This window comes from Pyxicephalus adspersus, chromosome 11 (assembly GCF_032062135.1).
Source record: "Pyxicephalus adspersus chromosome 11, UCB_Pads_2.0, whole genome shotgun sequence".
Lineage (NCBI taxonomy): Eukaryota > Metazoa > Chordata > Amphibia > Anura > Pyxicephalidae > Pyxicephalus > Pyxicephalus adspersus.
The window spans coordinates 32,006,841-32,031,045 of record NC_092868.1 but is presented as its reverse complement, the minus strand read 5'-3'; the positions used below and the strand labels follow the sequence as shown (position 1 = coordinate 32,031,045).

General features: G+C 37.0%; 2 protein-coding genes across 3 annotated transcripts in view; one reads left to right on the top strand and one right to left on the bottom strand.

Annotated features, from left to right (window-relative positions):
* Positions 1-10,128, top strand: part of SCN4B (sodium voltage-gated channel beta subunit 4) — a 29,961-nt gene extending 19,833 nt beyond the window's left edge. The window contains exons 4-6 of the mRNA XM_072426245.1: positions 5,423-5,666; positions 7,081-7,210; positions 9,300-10,128. Coding sequence (XP_072282346.1) covers positions 5,423-5,666; positions 7,081-7,210; positions 9,300-9,375 — 450 coding nt within the window. The 3' untranslated portion in view covers positions 9,376-10,128. The remainder of the gene's footprint in view (positions 1-5,422; positions 5,667-7,080; positions 7,211-9,299) is intronic.
* Positions 10,129-12,303: 2,175 nt separating this feature from the next.
* The window catches only part of LOC140341120 (transmembrane protease serine 4-like), a 30,195-nt gene continuing 18,293 nt past the window's right edge, over positions 12,304-24,205 (bottom strand). For both annotated transcript variants that reach the window (XM_072426663.1, XM_072426662.1), the window contains exons 4-13: positions 23,244-23,396; positions 22,841-22,967; positions 19,096-19,194; positions 18,930-18,970; positions 18,030-18,192; positions 17,750-17,916; positions 16,262-16,360; positions 15,341-15,477; positions 14,156-14,311; positions 12,304-13,127 (exon numbers count right to left, since the gene is read on the bottom strand). In XM_072426663.1, coding sequence (XP_072282764.1) covers positions 13,116-13,127; positions 14,156-14,311; positions 15,341-15,477; positions 16,262-16,360; positions 17,750-17,916; positions 18,030-18,192; positions 18,930-18,970; positions 19,096-19,194; positions 22,841-22,967; positions 23,244-23,396 — 1,154 coding nt within the window. In that variant the 3' untranslated portion in view covers positions 12,304-13,115. The remainder of the gene's footprint in view (positions 13,128-14,155; positions 14,312-15,340; positions 15,478-16,261; positions 16,361-17,749; positions 17,917-18,029; positions 18,193-18,929; positions 18,971-19,095; positions 19,195-22,840; positions 22,968-23,243; positions 23,397-24,205) is intronic.

Sequence of the window (24,205 nt, the reverse complement as noted above, 5' to 3'; positions counted from 1 at the left end):
CTGGTTCTGGCTTAATGGCTGCAGGGAGTGAGGAAGGAGGTTTGGCAGATGTAGGTGATCAGCACCATACCGTAGGACCGCATGAGGAAGGAGGAGGTGGGAGGGGTTCAGTGAACAGCACTAAAATCAGAAATGACTGAGGAGCAGGAGATGGATAGGGTGCTTAGAATAAAGAAGGCGGTGGGTAGAGTCAGGGGATTGGCTGTCTAAAGCTTTCTGCTAACAGGAAGAATAAGGCGGGGGGGAAGGGCAGAAGTACTCTACCACCTTGCTCTATGTGATTCTTCTGCCAGGAACAGTAATGGCTGAACAGAAAAGAGCAGATTGCTAAAAGGATGGTGGTGGGCTGATATCCCCACAATGGTGAATGTATCTGAAAGGCATTTGTGTAGGATGAGGGTACTTACCTTTATTTTTTGAAGAGCAGGCTACGTTCCTCTTTTGTGAATTGATCTAAACATCCAACCGTCTTCATTTATACCCTGATCAAGTAACCTACAATAGTTTCATGTACCACTTGTACTTCTATGGGGCCTTGTCCTCGGAGTTGCTTGGAAGACATTCCAAGTGCCCAAACATATAGTAGTGTGTTTGTTGGCAGTTAATAAGAATATTTTTAAATTCATTTTTAGAAAGTAAAGTATTTTTACAAGTATAAGGTATTACATTTTTATTTATCCTCCTTTTCTTTTTGATTTTGGGGGAAGGGGGGACAGGGCAATAGAACTTAAATACTATATATTATTGTACAGTGCACAATATATGTACCTGAACAGAAAAACTTAAGGACTAGGACCCTTCCCAGTAAGTTTTATAGTAACCCAGTCCTGATCCAGTAATTTTTATTGTTCAGCCAATTCTCTGAAATGGGCAAGTTTGTGCCATGGCCCTATTCATTCCTGTAGGATTGCTGTACATCATTTTAAAACTGTGTAGGCAATGAAGTATGATATACAAAGTAGGACTGTGACACTTAGCCTGTGTACTGATTACTCTTAAGAAAAAAAGTTTTCTTAAGTAAAAATGACATTCCAATGATGATCCTTACATGACTTATGTGACATCTTAATAATCCACATTGCCCCCACGCTTCCCTACCCTGTCTGTTGTACTTCTGATATCACAGGACAAGAAGAAAGTTTGGATTCATTATACAGTATTTATAGTATTTTAAACAATGCGTGCAATTTATAAAACCAGACATATCTAAGATTACTCTTTCTTGTGTACCTGGTGATTTTGTAATATTGCAGGCTGTTTTTAAGTCTTTGAAGGTCAAATACAAATTATTTCCAACCAAGTTTACAATATTTAAAGAGGTCTTTATTCACATCCTAGTTCAGAAATTTGAGACATGGAATTGACTCTGTGTTTAAAAAAAAAAAATCTGACCTGAGTGTATGCATTATATTGATATCTAATAAATAAAGCCATCAATTAGATCACAAGGTAGTAAATGCACATAGGTCTCTGTATCAGATTACATGTGCTACATCATGTGGATAAAGATATATTGGACATAATGAAATAACCAAATAAGAGAGAATATTATGTTACTGATATTAGATCCAACTTGTCTTTATTGCATACTGACAGATAATCGTTGCATGGAAATCATGTTTTAGTGGAAATTTAAAACAAAAAGGTTTCGAAAGTGTACTAGGCAAATTAAACTACTGAGAAATTTGTGTTTTGCTCCTAGGTTTAACTATTGTATGACAGTGTTAAATGCATTCCTTTAAATTTACTGGTATAAATGAATTTACAGGGGTGGATAAATACACATTAGGTAGACTACCAATGGTCCGATAAGTCATCTATTAACTAACACTCGCCATTTAAAAAATGTTTTATCAACTTCTTTTAAACCTCTTTTTTTGTATGTTACTTTTTCCTTTCTTTATATATTATTCATGTTAACATGGTATACCCCATATTTGTTTAAATACCTTACATACAAATTATCTATTGCATCTACATCTGAACAGTATTTCCTAAACCATAAGGTATTGGATCCAGGAAAGTAAAACTAAAGAAGAAGCAATGGGCACAATACCCTTACAAGACCAGATGTAGTATTAGGGTTCCCCCCCTTGGTAACTGGGGATTACCTGGGGCACAGAGTCTAAATGTATCCTGGTCTTCCTCACAAGGAGTGATGGGCCAGTAACCATAGTGGCCACCAGACTACTTTGCTGCAGGGAGAACACCAATTCTTAACCCCCAGGCTTTACCCACCAGGGGCGAGCGGAACAGAGGGCTCCTGTGTAGGGACAGCCAAGATCAGGTACTGGTGGAACCCAGCTCACCGAGAGTCCTGAAACAACAAGCACAGACAATGCAGGCATTAGTATCAGTCCAATCAACAAAGACATACAGCTCATGTACACTGGCTTTTCACTTGTCAGAGCTGATTCTCCTCCTAAACACTCAACTGCATTGCAAAAGCAGGTTGACACAGCAAAGATGGAGGTCAATTGCGCCTGATGCAACTCCAGCCCCAACTGTGGTCCAGAACTTAAAACTAGGATGTCAGCGAGAGGCAAGTCCTAGACAGTCTGAGGTCAGGACAAGCGGCAGGCAAATGTAGTTCAGGTTCAAGCACAGGTCAGGGCAAGCTATCGTAGTCGAGGTCCAGGCACAGGTCAGGAATCCAAAAAGTCACAATGTAGCGGGATATAGCTGATCAAATCTCAGGTAGCGAGGCTGAGAACCCAGCAAGCCAAGAACTAGAGAAATTTAAATAAGCTAGCAGCCAACTGCAGGACAACATTGAAACTGTGCCTTCTTTACATTCTACCCCTTCCTGCAGGCAACAGCCCAGCATTTTGCAGTGGTGGCAATATTGGAAGGACCAATTTTGCCTTTGTTCTTTAGAGGAGCAGCCTAGGCCAATTCTGGGATTTTGATATGCTTTATAATGGCCATCACCATGTAAATCCTTTGTACTAGGCAATTCTCAGCTTTTTTAGTAGAATGTACTATATTTTACACAGTTACATGGTAGGTTAGATTGAAAAAAGACAAAGATCCATCAAGTTCAACCACAAGAGAAATAAACATATCTCAGATAAAACCCTATAAGACATAGTTGGTCCAGAGGAAGGCAAAAAAAAAACCCTGGTACAATTTGCTTCAACGGGAAAAAAATTTCTTTCCTGATTCCATGAGGCAATCCAATGTTCCCTGAATCACAGTCACTGTTATTTTTATTTTAAAGCCTTGTTACCCAGTTATATTCTGTGCTTCTAGAAAAGCATCCAGCTTTTTCTTAAAGCAATCTATAGTAGTTGCTGAAACTACTTCCTGAGGGAGCCGATTCCACATTTTCACAGACCTTACAGTGAAGAATCCCTTCCTTATCCAAAGCCTAAACTTCTTTTCCTCCCGACGCAGAGTGCCCTCTTGTTCTTTGTAATGGTCTCAAAGTGAATAACGGGGAAGAGAGTTCTCTGTATGGACCATTTATATATTTATACAGGGTGATCATATCCCCCCTTATACGTCTCTTTTCAAGGGAGAATAGATTCAGTTCAGATAATCTCTCCTCATAGCTGAGCTCCTCCATTCCTTTTATTAGTTCAGTGGCCCTTCTCTGCACTCTCTCCAATTACACAATGTCCTTTTTGTGAACCGAAAACTGGACTGCATATTCCAGATGTGGTCTGACCAATGCTATTAGATGAGAATCGAACATATGTACACAGCCGTCTGACGTTCATGGATCTGTCCTGGCGGATTCACGAATGACAAAAGACTGCAGTGCAAGTGAAGGGGAGAGAGCACAGTGGTGTGCCACGTGCACGTTCTCCCCCTCCGCTCTTTGTAGAGCAGAACGGTGCTGTATGTACAGCGCTCGTTCATGCATCTTGCAGTCTTTTGTCCTTGGAAAGAATTGTAAAAGATCTTTTCCAATGAAAAAAATCTAATGTGTATGTAGCCTTAGTAACGTACAGTAGTTACAGTGACTGTATTTAAAATACATGTGTTGTTTTTAATAAACATATAGATGAAATAACTTTTTTTTTTTTATAATTTGTGTGCAGTTATGTAGAAATAATACATTCACTGTATTGTATGCATTTTTCATGCTTGCATATATTTTTACATATTGTGATTATTTAATCCCCCATTATGTATGTTTATTAAAAAAGGGAACAAAGGATACTTTCATTCATTCCTGTGTGCAAATGGCCAAGTGTCTGGCACAGTGTTCTGAACCTGCTCTTACTGTTGGGGAATCACTGATGCACAAGCAAATGCTCATTCCACTGCCCAATATATTAATAAAGCTGTAGCTACACAAAATGTGTGACCTCTGTAGAGCCCAGCAAGAACTGTATGTAGCTCAGTATTGTATGGCTGCCTAATGGTGTTCTCGGGCAAAATAATGTTTGGTAATCATTATATTATATTAAAATTCAGGTACAGGTAGTCCCCGGGTTACATATGAGATAGGGACTGTAGGTTTGTTCTTAAGTTGAATTTGTATGTAAGTCAGAACAGGTACATTATTTTAATAAATGCAATTAGGACAGATGCTTGTCTATATTATTAGGCAGTGTGGTGTCAGTTACTGTATGAAATCTCTACTGTGAGTTAATCACAAACAAAGCAAAAAAAAATCGTAATGGAGCCTAGACATTTATTACCTTCTGGAGCAAGCTGTGCTTTGATATGCAAAAAGAAACAACTGCAGGGTTTGTTTTCGTCATTAAAGAGTTACAAGAGGTCGCAGAAGAGCTCACCCTCCAAGTTCACCCACAACCTCAGCTGTGTTTAGCAAAAGATTTCATGCAAGTCATGCAAACTGCCCCCTTCCAAGCCTCCGTCCTGCACAGGAGTGAGCAGGGAAGCCTGGTTCGTATCTAGAAGTCGTCTGTATGTCGGATGTCCCTAACATGGGGACTACCAGTATACTAATTAGTGTGGTTCGAAAGCTGGTAAATGATACAGATTGATTTTACCATGCGGGAAATAAACTATAGTAAAGTTGGTATGTACTTAAAAACCAGGTTATATCACAGTTATTTCAAAGGTATTACATGTACTGGATACATTTCTTTGTTTCAGTTTTATTCTTCTCATTGGGGTTGAATATTAACAGTTTAGGCTGTGCACTAAGCAAAGGGAATTGTTGCTTGGAAATGGATGCTAAGTAAATGCGATAAAGCTTTAATTACGTTAGCTATCCAATCATGTGCAAGCAAAACTGTTTTATTTCCCTTGCACTTGCTTGGGTATTCAAAGTGAATTACACTGCATTCTTCAAACTAAATAAATTACTCCTTTCTGATTAATAATTGACTTTGCTAAGTGAACAGCCTAAACCCCCTAAGTAAATCCACCCAATATATTTTTTTTTACTTTTCATTACATTTAAAGACATAACAATCTATTTTTTTTTCTGTTTTGTTCATAGCTTTTAAAAGGAACTCTGAAGAACAAGAAATCACTTCCTAAAATGATTGAAATAAAAAACAAAAATGAACGCCAATACCGAGTTGGTTTGCTACCCAGAAACGATACCAAAGATTACGATTTAGCTCTGAGTTTGAGTCAAGTGGAATTTGAGGATGCAGGAAAATACACCTGTATTGTGAAAAATAAAAAGGAAAAAGATACAGAAAGTAATGCTACTATCATCCTCACAGTGGTGGACAAATGTGAGTGTCACTGCATTGAGCAGTGGGATACAACATATATACAAACTTACACTTGGTATACATTAATTAGTAAAAGGTTTAAACAGTGCTCCTAATTAGTTGCATATATTTGTATAGAAAAAAATATTAAGCTTACCCAGGAATCTGCCACTAACATATATGTTTGAAATAAACATGGAGTACTTGGATAACTTTTGTTTATGCTGTCTAGAGGGAGTTTCAACTGCTTGGTCAGTGTTGCCCCTGTTAACTTAATGTATGCCAACTTAAACAATTTATTGCTCTTTAATTCAGTGGTTAGTCACCATTATCTGTAACCACTGCATCACCAGCAGATCGCTAGAGGACTCTCATAAAGTTTTAGGCTCTGGATCTATCTGGTCCCCACAGGAGACCTTCATGGTGGGAGCCTTTCCAGCAGGTTGTGCCAACTACCAAATGGTCAATCATGAATGGCAAACTGCCGATTGCTCAGCTGGATGAGTACACAACAAAAAAGGTAATGACATAAGTCCACAAAAATAGGCCTGTCTAGAAATTTTCCAGAGAAAAAGATATTTTGAGGAATAATGCAGTTCAGTGTTGGGAATGGGAGCCAGAAACTTTTGCTAACAATTCAGCTTACATCCAGGCATGATAGGCCTAACATTAAGTTAACAGGAATATCCCAACAAATTAAAGGTGAGACAGTTAATTAGTGTATGAAGTGTAAAAGAATTAAAACATGATAATAATGGAAATTTACTCAATTTGGAGAAACAAGCCGGAACTGTTATAAAGTTGTAGCCAGCAATTTGAGACCACATAGTTAGGAAAGTCATAAAGCTTTAATAAGTGGTCTATAAATAAAAGGGTCAGTTTGCCAGTGGATGGTAATTTATAGAGAGCAATGTAATTATTCATTTTGTTTAAATTATCAACTTCCCACCCAGGTGACATGAAAGCCATTAGTCATTTGGTGATGAAATCCTTCTCAATATTGGATTATAAGACATGGATGTGATAAGCAGGGACATCCAGCAAGATGCAGAAAGATAATTTCAAACACTTTGTTACCATATAAGTCAAAATATGTTGTAGTACATTGTATTATGAAAATGTTTTATATAAGGACTCAAGAACTGACTAAACTAGTCCAAGAGTTATTGCTGCTAGTTCAAATTGTGCCAAAGAATTTATTAAGGCTGCAAAACACAATGAGTTTGGTCTGATCATTAAAGGATTACTATGTTTCTATTTTAAATAATTATTTATTTATTTTTAAAATAAGCATAATAAAACAAAACTAAAGCCTGCAACCTAAGCCAAGACAGTAGGGTTTTAAGATTTTTAAAACACAATACAAATACATTGTTACCTACATTCCATTCTTTCATCTGTATTTCTTGTAACACTGGTACCATTTTCTTTACAGTTGAAGTTGTGGACAATACTTTAACTTTGATTATAGTGGCTGTTGTTGGTGGTGTGATTGGATTACTCATTTTAATCCTTATTATTAAGAAGACAATTAGTTTCATCCTCAAGCGGAATCGTGACAAAAAGTAAGTTGGTGGTCTGGGGAGATCCTGGTATGGAAAGGCTATTTACAACTGTAGCAATTTTTCTAAACAGGTATTTCTTAGGACACAGGACCTACCTCAAAAATATTTTACCAGTTAAAAACCTTAATTTCCTACTTTATCCATACACATATCTGTTTTAAAATAATGAAATTTAAGCTCTACTTGCAAATCTTTGGCAATGATCAGGCCAAAAATAACCCATATGATTGATGATGTGTTTTCAACTGTTAGAAGCTCCTTCTATCACACACAATATTTCCAACTTTAAAAAATTTGGAGAATTTGTACCCACCCTGCCAAAAGAGCATTTGTGAAGTTAGTTACTGATTTTGGACAAGGAGAGTTGGCTTGTATCAGGCAATCGGGTTTATTATGTTAATTAAGGTTAATGTCAAGATTCTGTCCTACCAAACCGAACTCAAATCATTAGCAGACATTAATGAAAACCCGAAATTGGTTTCTTATCAAAATGTGGTTGACAAGCCTGTCTGTGTGAACATCATATAGGAATGAAAGAGAAAAGAGCAATTACTCTTCTCTTTTTCACTGGATCCTTACCCTATTCAGACCATTAAGCCCACCAAGGTTTTTTTATGTGAATAATTCAGCTTAAACCAATCACCAACTTCTTGGTTTTGTCCTTAATCTTCATAATGGTATATTCATCCATACCAACTCCACATACATTACCCATACCATCAAAGTTGTTGAACTGAACTACATCTCAGAACCTATCCATATGGTCTCTACTATCCCCTAACGAAACTGAATGGCAAAACGCATCGGGAAACAGAGACAACCCTGTCCTTTGATACTGTTCTGAGATAAGATTATATGATTTTGACTACTTATGACAATTTTTGTATGGTCTTAGAAATTAGTTGGACTATGTTGAAATCAGGATGGTATATGTGATTATTATATGAAATACCTAAATTGCCACAGAAAGCCCTTTTCTGTTCTTTTTTCTTCCATATGATGTTCAAACTCAAATCATGTCCTAATGAACCTGACATTTTGAGAGAGCAGCTATAAGGAGGATGACCTTCCACAAGATATGAATTGCCATTTGGCTAAAAAGCATATTTAACCAGGCGTGTGCTTCCAAGACCCAAAAGAAGAGAAGATCACATGAAGGCTCCCTGTGGGGTGTCAATGCTTTTTAGGATGGAAGGGTGATGATTAGTAAACAGAGAAGTAGAGTAGAGAATCAGGTCTATGTATTTTCAATTGCAATAATAGATAGACTACCAGGGAATGTTTGGTGTTTGTCAGATTCCCTGCTTTATAAATAGAACCCCATTTTTTATATTACCAGCTTGTAATCGGACTTAAAATATGGTTACTTGTTGCCCACATTTGTTTCCATCAGTGGCATAGAAGTTGACTGATTGGACTTCTTTCAACAACATAGCATCCTTTACATGTCTAGGTAAACTGTCTTTTGGTACATAACAGTATGTAATGTTTGGTATTAGCAACATTTTAGTTTTTTAATAGTTCTGTGGCGATTCCAAGAGCTGTTTCAATTTCTAACTAGTTTTCAGATCCTCTTCTGTAAGATTTTGCTGTAGATTTACCAGGATCTAGGTTTAGGCTTTCACAAGACGTGGAGAACAAACTTTGCAGTATACATTTTCTACTTAGAATTAAACATATTCTTCTGACCTTTTTGGGAAAACATCTCAAATTGCAATAATTAAGAGGGCTGAACAGTAACCTTTAATCAACGTATAGTTTTGCTTCTCAGTGGTTAAAATGTTTCCTTTCTTGTGGAGTTGTAAATCTGGTAAGCAGGGCTTTGTTCAAATTTATTTGCAAATGCCCAGGCATGGCTAAGAGAATACTGAAATACTTTGCAGTAACCAGCTTAGTGACACTTTCAACTTTCATTTGGCCATTTGCCCGCCCCCCTGTCCTTTTCATGCATCCAATAATCAATTTATTGATTCTTGAACTTTGAGGCTGTGTTCCTGGCAACTCGGGGTTTATTGTTTGGTGCTTGATATTACATTTTTTTGTATTGTTTTGTATTGCCTTCATTATGTGAACCTTTCTGTGCCTCCAGGAAAGATTGCCTTGTGAGTTCTTCAGTAAACGATAACACAGACAACGCCTCAAAGCCAGAAAAGCCAAAAGCATGATATCTACTGTTTCCCTTGGGAAATTACAGAACTGGTTGAATGAATGGACTATGGAGCCCACAGCACAGAGCCCTGAAACTACAGGAATTAAATTGAAAAAGATGTTCACAATAAATAACAAGAAAAAGCACTTTCTCCATTGCATAGCAATTAATTTAACTTGCATAGCACAGTAAAATATTGCCTCCTCTTAGATCATAGAAATATGAGCAGTAATGCCATATAATTGGTTATATGTGAATGTATTGCTAAATAGAGGCATGTTGTTTCTTGAATCTCCAAAGCAAAAGGTGCAGTGTGTGAAAAAACACAATTATCTTTCTCAACTTTTTCTATGCATGGGGGGTTGGGGATAAGTGTAAATATATATGTAAATTTCTATATACTTATATCAAACACATGAGTGCACAAATACAATGAATATAGGAACATTTATATTTAGCATTTATGATGAACAAGTCTCCTACACTCCTGGACTGCTCACTTGGCACTTGCTGCCTTTTTAAAACTGTCTTGGCCTTATAACAAATGGCTGTCCACACATAAAGGATGACAGTCTTCACCGCAGTAACTGCCTGGGCATTATTGCTGCTTTCTGTCTGAATGTAATAAAAGCTTAGTCTTTATTAAAAGTTGTTGCTGTATCTTTTGCACGTAATTATGGTAATTTGTAAACCAAAATCTCCTGGCTGCTTCTTAAAGTGTACTTGAACCCTGGATGTCATTTTTTAAATAAAAGGTATTTGTATGTTATCCTCTGAAGCATGATTAGCTACATTCCTTTGCTATTTACCGTGAAGTCCAATTCCTCAGATATTTCCACTTCATGCCTGTAGAGTTCCTTCAAATTGATAGCAGCAACTGCCCCCTAAGCTTTCCCTCTGGTCCTGTGTAATGGGATTGCAAATTACTCTCTTTTTAAAACTGTCACAATATTTTGTGAGATCTTTTGATTCTTTCTAGGAAAGACCCACAATATCATGTCAGAGGTCAAGGTTTTTGTATCTACTTTAGAAAAAGAGTAACCCTTTAAAAAACAATTTCCATTAGGAGACTCCATAGTCTAGTATGCCTGGAGAGGACATGCTGGACCATTGTTTTTACCCCTCTTTCCAAATTCCACCAATACTGGTGCAGCTGCATTTGGACATGTCCACTTTCACCCAAGAAGACTCCCCCAATTTGGGAGCAGCTGGCAAATTTATTTCTGCCTTTCTTATCAAGAAGTTCTCTCATTCTATAGGTAGCATACCACAGAACCTCTTTTGCAAAATAATTCTGGAACCATCTAGATTTTCCTTGGCTTCAACTACATTCAGGTATGTCCAAAGTTAAGGGAAAAAGCGCCATGATTTCAGTTCCTATGATGAGATCTTATATTGCTTAACAGTGCCCAGCTAAAGAGGTCTTTGTCGAGTTTAAAAGCTCATTATATGTTTGTTAAGAACATGAAAATTAATATCAATAATAATATCTATAGCCTGGCTAACAGATTCACTTTAAATGAATATCTGATCAAAATGTAAAGTTTGGCTGTGGAACAGCTATTTATTGTTACAGTCTAATGCAGTTTTATTATGGGGGAACCTATTGAATAGGCCCTCAGGGAATTCCATAATTACTATATCCACAGCTCACAGTACATTAGTGTGGTGGTTATTAGAAACAATGTCTCTTAAATTTCCACCCAGTAGAAGGGCTGACACCTTTACAGCCAAAAACATCACGGTTATCTGCTGCTCATAGGGGATCCCTTGAAATAACTTTCAGGTCTTTAGAGAACCTCTTTTTTAACTACTATTTCCACAACACATGACGATCAGGGGGAAAATGCCTTTTACATTGCTGCCTATTAGGAGTATTGTCACCGTTATAGCCAAAAAGATCATTGATGTCACCTAAACTGACCTGGAAGGCAAAAACTGCTCATTATTTAAAGAACCTCTAGCAACCTCTTGAGGAACCCTAGGTGGTCTAAAATAACAAAGAAATCAGCAGGAATTGTACATTTACACATGAATCTGTTCAAACTTTGATAAAGCCAAATAATCTGGGTAATCTCTGACCACCATGTTTAGCTAACTGGCTTTTTCAGGGAACGGTAACACAGAGGATGCGGTTGATTTGTTCAAAGAGGGGATAGAGGTGGACTCGTTTTGGATTGCAGGGGACTACCCCAAATAGCAGGGGCAATTGTATCTTATATTCCCAAACATTCCCTAAAAGGCTAAGTCTTCTGTGGGGTTTAAAATAGGATGGGGTTAGAATTATTAATTCCTATGTGAGGTGAGTCACTCTGGTGATGAGGATAACAAAGCTTATGTTGCTGTTAGAAGGGCTGGGTGAGAGTCACAGCCTGCCTGTGTCAGCAGCACTGCCATTAAGATTGAGCTGCTTATACCCATACTACCTGGATTGAACAATTTATTATCTATATACCCTTCATGTTATAGCTGAGCTCTGTCTAGCAAGTATCCAATATCTATCATTGAAATAAATTTCTATGATCTGATTACAAAAAAACCCTGTTCTCTCTGATTTCATAACTCCCACCTCTGACATTTGAAATTAGTTTATTACATTTTACATGGTGGCACATACCAAGCTAATAAAGTTTGTTCATTTAAGGCACACCATACATTATCCATGGTGTCATCAGAGTTTAGAAATAGGAAGAGTTTTTCCAATAGACAATGTAACAGATAAACGTGTGGGCTTGGACCAAATAGCAGCTACAGAATGCTCACTGTAAGCACTGTTTTATTCGCAGTTTACTTTTTTCCCCACAATATTTGAAACATAAGGTTATTTACATCTAAGTTGACTATAAGAATCTACAAATGTTCCTTACTACAAATTTGAATATGGTATAGAATTGTATATATTCACGATTATCACTGTACAACTTCAATAAAAATATAAAAAAAATACTGACAACACACAATAACTATTTTTATTTTCAATAAACATTTCATATACAAAATCTAAAATACATATTTACATATTTTGACAAGCATCTGAGGATCCACACTGAATGACAATCGGCCTTATTCAACCTGAAGGTTTCAAACTGGGCACATACAGTTTTTGTGTGTTGTTTAGCACCTCTATTTTGGAAAATACAAATGTAACAAAGTAAAGTAAATATTTCTTAGAATGTGGTTTACCTAACTTGCAAATTGCCAACAAATTATATCTTGAGACACATATTTCAAGTGTGTTTACAAATCAGACTCTGATGTATTTTTCCTTGTTTCTATTTAATTTTTACACCATATTTACACAATTGGTAAAGACATCTGCAACATTCTAGTTATAATGGCTCCCCTAACTCAGTAAGACCTCCAGGGTGTACTTTTTATAGCTCTTTATGGTAGCTTTATACTGTGTAAGCAATTTGAAGATGATGACTGTTGTAAACAGTTTTTGTAATATAAAATAAAATTCAACATGAACATGTAACAAAACTTCTATGCATTGTTAAAAATGTTGAGATCACGTGAGACAAAATCATTTTCTATTGCACCTTTTATGCTAATATAAGTCATCAGTGTTCTCAGCCATAACTTAAAAACTTGAAAAGATCTATAGAAACGATCACACTCTGAACCTGCAGAGCAAAGGGCTGTGATACGGCACCCGTTAAGACCACTTCTTGCACATCACGTCACTCTATTTTTTTTCCCATCATATTTGCAAGTAGAGGTAATAAATAAAGACAATTCTGTCCACCACAGCAGCTACAATTCCACCTACAAAACAAACACATTTACCCATCAACATTTTGATTAATACTGGTAGCAGTAAAATTACCTTAAATTAGTGGCTAACGGCCAAAGCAAGGTTTGCATTTACATGCCAACAGATGTACTTATACAGTATATAGGCTCTGATTCATCAAAGCTGAACTCCCGACAAACAGCCAATGCAAAGTTAAAAAACATATCAGAGTAATTCTACTTTCTACAATGCATATATTTTGTCTATCCATTCCTGAGATTTACCCAGCCTTACCTTTTTTTAATTTTCTGCTGCCAGGGATGCCTTCTTGTCCATTGTAAGGTCTGTAAAATACACTAAGCCATGCATGCAGAGCTCAGTGTACAGTGTCAGCATGGAGCTGTATAACTTCTGAGCTCAGGCATGAAAGGTACATCATTCTTTCCAAGCCAACAAGAGGTTGAAGACTCTGAAGTTGGCATAACACAGGGAGAAGATAGATGTACCAGTGGCTGAGTAAAGTGCAGACATTAAAGTGCTAAAAGGGATTGCTTTGCTAGGTAAACCTTCCATGATTTGCAAGCATGCTGTGTATATTGCACATTATAGCAAAAACCTCCTGGAGGCCCCAAATAGGCTGGAGTTTTAATGCAGCACACCTAGAAGTAGCAGATTGGTGGGATAATCTCTTTACTTCTCACAGCAAGGGTCTGCCACAAGTACTGCCCCTACCTTGGCAGGGTGCTGTGCAAAGAGGAGAGCAGAAATAAAGTCACATTTAGCTATTTATACTAGTTGCATTTACAATACATGTACTGATTTTATTAAACACAGGACTGCTTTTAATTAGTTTTTTTTGGTATCTGCATGTTCATTTTTAAAATAATAAAATGAGCTTGCTGTTGTTGCTCAGGTTAACTAACAAGAATTAGATTTTTTCATAAAACAACAAGTGCTGACTGGATGTATCTGTAACTTCAGTGTTCATTTCCTTTTATATATATTTGTCATGTTTTAGTAAAACAAACTTGTATAGCTCACAGACATCACAACAAATTACCTTCATTATGCTAGTAACCCATTGTAAATAGGGTACAACTTTGGTGTAAACCCCGACTTTGTTTTTTCGTCCGCACCCATCTCCCCAGCTCACAACGCCATTTTGTTGAATGCGAGAGTTAGGGCCAAGTGACACCAATGGACCACCACTGTCACCCTGAAAAAAAAGCATAATCATTTAGTGAAACATTTTTATCCTTTTCATAAAGTACATTTTTTAATTGTGAGGTAAGGCATAATGGCACCAAACCCCAGCCAGTGAAAATGAAAAAAGATAGGAATGCCCCTTAATGTGCCAAGGAAAGCCCTCATTTTAGGAATATGGTCATGCATTGTAATAAAGATGTGTTAGAACTAAACATGACTCTCCAAAAACTGGAGCCCTTAGTGTTTTCTGACAGCTTGTGGATTTGGCAGGGGAATGTAAGTGAGTAAAAGAAGGTGCACATTAAGGGGAAGAGCACTTGTATTATGTTTCTGCATTCTACAATAACAGTTTTGGTATTTTTTTTTATGTAGAGTCAAATAAAGGACAGAAAACTTGTTGGTGTTTTAGGTATGTCCTTATAAATACACATCTACACAATACTCTTACCCTCCCTCGCAGTATGATTTTTTAAATATTTTTACATGTCAAATGTACCGTTTGACATGTAAAAATTTTTAAATAATCATACTGCGAGGGAGGGTAAGAGTATTATGTAGATGTGTATTTAAAAGGTCATACTTAAAACATGTAAAACTACTTCTAATTCTAAAATTCCTGCCAATCCCGCCCTCCTGACGCACGCACGCCACCTGCACACATGTTGCATACCCACCCTGCATCTGCATCCCCTAGCCTCGCGTCTCCAACGCTCACACGCTGGGATGTGAGGCTAGGGGAAGCTGATGCCGGCCAGGCATTACCAAGTGGACCTAGATGCCGGACAGCCATTGCTGGAGGATGCCGCGGGCTCTTGAGGACTAGGTAAGTCCTCAATTCCACCCCGAATGGGGCTTAGGGTTACTGCTTTCTGTAAATAAATTTCACCCCGAGCCACACTTGGGAGTACCGCCAGGGGGGCGTTAATAGATTTGCTAATTATTGAATATTTTCATTAGGTAGGGATGGCATTTTATGATTTTTATATGATTGATTATTGTGTCCTTTAGGTAAGTCAATATACTGTTTTCAGAAAGATACCTGGCAGGTGTCTTTTCCACCTGAAAGTTGACCAGCACACATCATGTTTTCTGTAATTTGACCAAAGTACTCTTGGTTACATACAGCATTGGGAATCAAGGAAATGATTACTTCTTGGAGCGTCGAGGCCACGGCACCTGTAAATAGGTACAAATTATTAGCATGGTCAGAAAATCTCTGTTAGAAAAGACAGAACTAACATTTGTGCACTGTATTAAGAGTATGAAGGTGGTCAGCCCTTTTCCTCCATTTTTTTTCTATTATTGTAATGGGTAAGAGAGAAATAAGGATATGGAAGATAGAATGGAAGATGGATAGTTTAATAAGAATATTAATAATATTAATAATAATACGGCCTTCTAATCTAGCACTGGGAAGGATGGAAAGAGCTGGATTGAATCCAGAGGCTGCTGACCTCAGCACCGTATTCTCCTGACCTTCATGCAATGATAACAGGTTCATGGGAAGCATAAACCTTCACCATGTTCACTGCCTGATAAATAATCCCCTTCCACCATCTTGGCAAGGCAATTATATGGGTATATGATACCCAACCTCACAATCTACAGTACCACTGAGTTTGCCAAGATGATAAATTACTTTAAATGAACCTGTGGCCAGGTCATGGACATTCAAATATTTATATATTTTTAATAAACAGTAAATAAGCTTAAAAATATAATCCTTGTGATGTACTTCAGAGCAATTCATCCTCAAATATAGCATCAGAAGCAGGGATGTCATTTTACTTTGAGAAGCTCGGTTCATCTTATCCTCTTTGTCCGATTTTTAAATTACACAAACTAGTTGCATACAAAGCAATAGCACAATTGCCAAAGGACTTTATCGTGGCTGTTTGAGCTACTTTTATGAAATCTAAAATACAAGAACTGTGAAAGTATTCAAAATAAATGCACTCACCACCTCCTTCTACAGTGTGACCCCATCCTGTAACTGTTAAAGAGGCACCTGGTTGTAAGTTGCTGTCAAACCCAGGTAGACAAATCGGCTCCACACCAGCTAAGAAGAAAAAACATGAACAACATATTAATATACAACTTTAAAGCTATATTTTCTTTGAATGTTTTTTTTTAGGTATAGTTATCATTTAAATTGCTCACACAAATGTAGACTTGGTTATTAACATCGGGGACAGCTAAAGGCATTTGGATCAGTCCTACATCTTGAGAAATGGGATTTTGTCTACAGTTGTACAGTATAGGAAGGGACTAAAGGTGCACTCATGGCCCTTTAATGAATATATCATCCGTTATGTGTAAATGTTGCCAACAAATTAGGGAAGGACAATGTAGGAGTGAAGCACAACAATATGTCTATTATGTAAACATGCATTTATTGTATGTAATGTATACCTTATTTTAGACACGATTACTTTTTTTTTGTTAAATCTTTGTGCTTTTTATGCCATGGAAGTAGATGAAGGCTGGAGCTAGCAGGGTGCTTTACTACAATGCTGAAAAAAAATGAAATCTAATAAATGAAAGCAATGGGCTAGGGATATAAAGGCTGGGAGGAAAGTAGCTAGATGATGCTTGATGTCCAGCAGCCATGTGTAAAAGTGGCTGCAGGTTATGATGCACAATGTGAGATGATCACAAAAAGCAGTGGAAGAAGACAATAATAGCACAGGAGAGCAACCTGTACAAATATGCAATACAAGGGTTTTGGCTGACATCTAGATTTAGACTGTAGTTCCAGCGCCTTTTTTTTTTTTTGATGCCGATAAGAATAGTGAGGGCTTAGATTGGGTGCATACACTCACTGAAAGTCTTCAGCTGCTTTGCACAAGGTGATGTCTGGCCTTTTGGTGTGTTGTTGTACCATACTTAAAAATTGAAAAATGTGCTTGGAATCTTATGTAAATGTTTAGTGCTGTCTGTGTCCACGTTTGAGAGATTTCCATGCATGTCCTCTCCCAGAAACACAACAATTTGAATTCTCGGCAACATAAGAGGAACTCTGTCCTTTGATGGGTGACAATGGAACACGTGTCAGTGCAATATTTGAACATTTTTCTGCAGCTGTACCTAAAAATAGGTTCAGGACTAAAAAAGAAAAAGCCCTTTTAGGCTTTTCAACACAAATAATTAATAGTGAAGTATTAGGAAGAGTGAAGAATAGTGAAGAAGTCATTATCTTAAGTCATATTTTCTAGTTAAGGTAGGGTAGAATATTTTCTTTTGTGCTGTTCCTATGTACATTATGTAACTGACAGGGTAAAGGATAAGAAGTGATGTGGTGCATAACATATCTGATGTTTCAGTTCATTCTTTAATCAACCAAAATAGCCAGAATTTATTTATGTTGTTATGAGCAGAACTTTAAATCATTTTTGTTAATAATTTTTAGGTTGTGTCCCCCCACTCTGTGGTGGTAGAATGTTATTACCTGAGAAGCTTAGATCACTTTTCAGCTTAAGTATGGCAATGTCATTTGGCTTCTGATCTAAAATATATGACGTGGGAATGAAGATCTTGTCCACTTGTGAGGCAAACGTGTATGTAAGACGTGAATGTCCACTCTCAACACGCCACCTGTCCACCTGTTGTTGTCCCCTAGGTAGAACAGAAGACTTAGAATAGTATTGTTTAGGGTATTGCTACAAATGTGTACATATGAAACACACACATTATATATATATATATAAATAAAAGAACAAATCACTCACTTTTGGAAGCAGTGCGCAGCACTGAGGATAAACCGTGGGGTGAGTATACTGCCCCCACATGAATGCTGGCCCATGTACTGAAGGCTGACCTGCCATGGTGAGTTTTCTATGGAAGTTTCTTGGCCACCAATAATTCGCTCCTTTTTATGGTTGCTGCCACAATCTAAAAAAAAACAACTAAATGAAATGCAGTAGTGCAAGAAAATAGCACATTGGAAAAAACATTAAAAAAAGAGTATAGGGTCGTTTTACTGCACCTTTGTACATAAGTATAGTTTGCTTAGTGAGGTGTTTGGGGCATCCTGAATGTCAACTTTAACCAGCCTAATTGGTTTGGACTGTTGACTTTATCGGCAAAAAATTGTTGGCTGGTCCAACTATGTAAATGATGGATTATCTAACTAACCACAGATTTGAATAAGACTAAGCTTTAAATCTAGAGACCTGTTTAAATTTTTTTTAACAGAGTGACCTGGAGCACTCAAAAGGGAAAAAGGTCTAAAGACACTCAAAGAGGTGTCTGCTATGGGTTATCACCTGCATTTAATGTTTTATTTTTACTATAAATGTGCTTTACAAATAGGATATCATTAGGAAAACCTATACTGTTTATTGGCTCTGACAAATTGTGTTACCAGTAGATGGCTTTGCTGACCTCTAGAAAAGAAAGCTGGACTCCTGATAAAAAAAATTCAATAATTACATTTACATATTCATTAAAATCAGAAAATATTATATCAGCCCACTTTATTTACCTATAAAGTATATAAGTAGGAAGGAATGGCAGCACCCTTAAAGGGCAACTTTGGGTAAAAAAATGTTTAACTGTGTGTCCAGCCTCCCCTCACAGATTAGTCTATATATTGTATACAATACAAATAAAGTCTGATAAACACTTACCAATGCAACTTAGTGATATAACACTGCCTGATGCACATGTGCTTTAGGGAGACATAAAAACAATGTAAGAAGTCACACTTTAGGTTTCAGATATACATTAACAGCTTGTTAGGGCTGAAATGATATAAATAAATTAATTTGATCAAACTGTAATTGGGTTACTTACCCAGAAATAGGAACCACCTGAATCTCACTGTCAGTTATTTGAACGTTACTGAATTGTCCGTTTAGTGATGCAGCGCTCACACTGGAAAATGTTGGCTTACTAAAAGTAAAGTCATAGAATTAAGTTTTTGCAGATTTTATTTATACTTCTGTTCACAAACACATATTGTCCTGAAGAGAAATGATGTAATCACATAAAAAAGTTTACTATTGGCATAGTAGTGACATGGGGCCTGATGGATTAAACCATTGAGCACAGCAGGGGACTGGGAAATCAACACAACACAAGTGTTGGATTCTGCATGATCTTTAGGTACAAGTATATCTTACTACTGCAGAGTTTATGCCCTCTTTGCAGGAACAAGTTTACTTTTAACATTGGCTTTATGGACATTTTAGAGTCACAATAAAGTATGACTGACCAATCTATTGAACAATGACATGTACAGAATTTAAATGCATGACATTGGGTTTTGACTCTTCTTCATTTTAAAAAGTTGAGCTGAAGTTGGACTATTGTATCTTTTCCTAATGGGACTACAAAAGCATTTGAACAGATTTGTTAGTTTGTAGGCTTGTATTTTTATTGGCCACTAGATGGCAGCAACTGACTATATTCATCTATTTGTTTTCTACCTCTGGTCTTTTATCTTGTGCTCCCTTTTTATCTTATATATTTTATTTTTGTTTTATATTTCAGGTATGAATGTAAAAATGGTATGGATAAATCTATTTATATTTACAGGAAAGTATAATAGTTTTCTGATTTTAACCAATAAATGTTGCATGCACAGAAAAAGTGTTCTCTTTATTTTTTCTACGCTGTCCTATGTTCATAACAATCCTGTGTTTCAAGCTATGTCTCCTTAGGCTGATTGGACAGGACTTTGTCTAGAAGTGGATAAACTAAACCTTTCATTAGATAAATATGTAAGATCACATTGCTAAAAGAAATGGTGGCTTGACTAGCCCTGATTTTGAGTCACAGACTAGAAACAAGCATGCAGCAAATGACAGAGAAAAGTCAAACTTCTTTATTGCTAAGCTGGTTCTAGTTCATTGACTCAGAACGTACTAAAGTCAAAGCATCTGCATGACACCCTAACCTCTACTATTTGCTGAAGGCGAGGTCAGTAGTTGTAGGCCACATAATTCTCCCATGACAGGTTTACATAAAAAGCCTAATCAGCTGAACCGGAGTGATGACATATTTCTAACAGGATTCACAACGTGTTATTCCTATCAGGCAGTAGCTCATGCACATTATTACTGTTCATAGGAAAATAAAGGGCAAAGGGTCCAGGTGAGACCTGTTTTAGAGACCTAATTCTTGGCTCTTATAGGTGTTCATCCTTTTTACCTACCCAAACATTTACACCAATATTTTTAAACATATTAATAATGTATTTATACCACCTACCATAAGATCATATTCATATAAGGTAGGCTTCTTTCTGTCCAAAGCCTGCACTATGGACTAAAGCCCCTGTCAAGTATGTGACTTCAAATGCATGTTTTGTGATCTGTGTTTAACAATGAACTTCATATGGATGGATCCCTAAATAGGTGTACATAGGGTAACTTATTTTTTTTAGGACTGCACCGAAACATATGATTGTGGTTGCATTGTGTAGTGGAGACCTAATTGTCATCTCTATGATCCCGTCTCATGATTAAAGTACTGAATATTTATAAATTGTGAGATAAAAATAAAGGGGGTCTGAATATAGATTATAAAATATATTCTGCTTATTTGAAGAAGTTACAGATTTTTTTTTTTTTTTTTTTTTTTTTTAAGAGACCAACACCTGCAGCAGAAACAGTCAGTGGGATGACCCTGAAAGTTGATAAGAGACCCTTGTTATTAGAATCAATTTGAACAAGCATCCAAGATGGTAGACAGTCCTTTCTGTGCCACAAATGTTAGACATGTGGTTTATCCACCCCATTAGCCGTTTGTGAACTTTTTTGCCTATATGGACTTCCGAGTATACGTATCAGACAATCTGCTTAATGACAATTGGATAATGGCTTAAAGCGTACCTAAACTCAGATTTTTCATTTTACATAAAAAGTTTTTTTTTCCTTTTAAAAGGGTGTTGCACTTAAAAATGGGCGATTGAGAATGATTGGGAGCACAAAGCCTCCTGGGATACCTACGTCACGCATCCTGGGAGGCTCTTGGGTGCTCCTTCTACATCTCAGGCAAATCAAAAGGGAAAAAAATTGCCAATCTTGTGCATGCGCAGTGAGATCGGCAAGTTTTTTTCACCATGTACATCACCCGATCCAACTCCTGGGTCGGGTGACGTAGGAACAAAAACCTGGGACCCGATGGAAAAAACATTTGGACCGATTGTCAGCCCTGCGGGATTGAAGGTAAGTGTTTTTGTTTTGGGGGACTTTTTTGTGTTTAGGTTCTCTTTAAGCCCTCTTATACAGGAGTGATTCTGTATGCCTATAAAGATTGATGTATTTCCTGGTTTTAGTTAGAATCTCTGTGCTTTAACTGCTAAGCATTTGATTTTCTCTGTTCCACAATAAATCTTCCTAATTAGGATCTACGGTCTCATCTCTGATGGTTTGTTTGGAGACCCCTTAAAAGAACCGGACAATTGGAATGTGTTCTAGATTTCCATGTGAAATTTAAAGGATGTACCCATACCATCAAGTGACATCCTAAACTGCAACAAATACTACGCATACCCCACCCCACACACAGGATTGTCAGGAAGTCTTGGGATGTAGATTCTAGGAGAGTATGAGAACTGAGGTATGAATGTAACACCTAAGACGTTTCTTTTCAGAACAACAACAATAGCACTGAGAAACCCTAAGTTTCTAACAGCATAGTACATTGTTAATACTAAGAATCAATTAGCATGAACAAATCCTTCACGTTTCACAATGCTTAACAACTTTATTGTGCATGCACGGGCAGCCCTGTAGTGTGGATGTCAATGAACAATCCTAAACCTTAGAACAGTATTTCTCAACCTTTTTAACAATGAGGAACCCCTCCTACAATTACTATATCCACAGCTCACAGTATATTAGTGTGGTGGTCAAAAGGAAGAATGGCCTTACATTGCTAGGCAGTGGTAAAAATGTTACACATACAGATACCCAAAAAGATAATTGGTGTCACTTAAACTTTTAGCTCATTCCTAAATAAACCCCTACCCACTTCTGGAGGAACTCTATGGTTCCATTGAACCCTGGTTGAGAAACACTGCCCTGGGAAAAGATTAGTGTGGTCTCCAAAATATGGAAATCTGTACATTATATAATATCCAATTTGTATATATGTTTTGTTTAAAAAAGAAACAGTACTGAGAGTGGTGTACCAGGACATCCTGCTTGCTGACAAAAAAATATCCTGAAAAAGCCATCTCCTCCTTATCCAACTAGACATTAAACAAATCTGTGTGTGTAGTTTAGTTCAGCAATTTTTCTCACTTCTGATTACTTTGGTTTCAATGTACAATTCATTAACTAAAAACATTTGTCCCTTTGATTTCAATGTGCTCCTTAACTCTTTGGGGTCTATTTATAAATGTTTTCACCCCAAAGTTACTCAACTTTTACTCATAATTCACACATTTGGTGGATTTTGGGTAAATATTGAATCAAGGGTGAAAAGAATTACAAGTAGACCCCTATGATCTTAGCTCATAAAATATTTGGTTTACAGGAAGTTCAGTAGTTCAGGTTATATCCACAAAATATTATTGTAACAAAATTACCTGGAATATCCAATCTCTGCACATGCTGCTTTTGCACTGGCAGCATTAAAACCATCACTACATATATAGCTCCAAGTCCTTGAGGATGTCAAAATCTGTAGGATGGAGCCAGAATCTGAAAGCCTGACTGGGAAGCAGGAAGGGAGAATAGGTTGTGTTACAATACAAAATCATTCTGTGTTAACAAAATATTGCAGAATTAGAGTCAAGACAGAAGCAAGAAAATGCTGTTGAAAATGCCGTTATAACTATTTCTTATCATGTCTTGAAGACCCAAATAAAGTTAAAAGTGATTAAATTTCTCTCCTTAAGTATAGTAATATAAGGTACAGTATACATAGAAATGTTCACAATCACTGTGTATGATATTTCACTTCCACCAATCATTAAACGTAATACTCACCAATAGTGGTGTTGCTAAAGTCTACACGCTGCACACAACGCAGTTCATCTTCATTGCCAGCACAATCTGCCTGACCGTCACACCATTTGTCCAGAGGAATAAATTTAAATGACTTGATGCAGAAGTAGTAGTAATTATCCATGACCACTTTAACTGAAAAGAAATGTAATATTAATAATGTGATTTTGTATTATTTTTTCATTACATGTAGTTACAGTAACAAAAAGAAAGGGGTGAGTTAGATTAGGGGTAGCAAATGACAGACACATACAAACAGCGACACAGGAGGTGGAGAGGACCCTGCCCAGAAGAGATTACAATCCAAGAAAAAGTGGTAAGTGGTAAGTTTAAGACCAAGCACCAGTCAAAAATATGTTTTGGATAGAGCAAGGATGGGTCAGAGCACTACTGAGTTTTTTATTGCCTGTTCCTAATGGAGAGATTATTCTTCATTTCTTGTTAGGACAGGAAGTGATGACAAATCTATCTAGCAGAGACATAGATAAAGACATATTTGAGGAAAGTGAGATTGGAATGTTTTAATTGACATCCATGTCTTCATATCCTGTTGACAACCTCACTCCACCATTTCTTTATTCACAGGGACTGTAAATTACATTACATAACCATAGCATTACCATGGTAAATATCCAAACACCTGATGAATATTGTAACTCTTTCTGGCTATAGTGATCCTGTCTGATGATGAAAATAAATTAATATAAGAGTGTATTTGCTTACCTTTCTGGAGGACCTTGGGTCCTTTAAAGTGCTGTAGACTCTGTCAGCCCCATGTTGCATTCTGTGGTTCCATCTTTCAACCACTAAATCACCACTAAGCCTTTTAATGATCTAGGGGTGGGAAGATGTAACCATGGCTTACAGCTTGGAACACAAGTATCAGAGAAGTGGGTTTAATTTTGTTTTTTGGGCACCTTTTTGACCTCCATCACCTGGCCAGG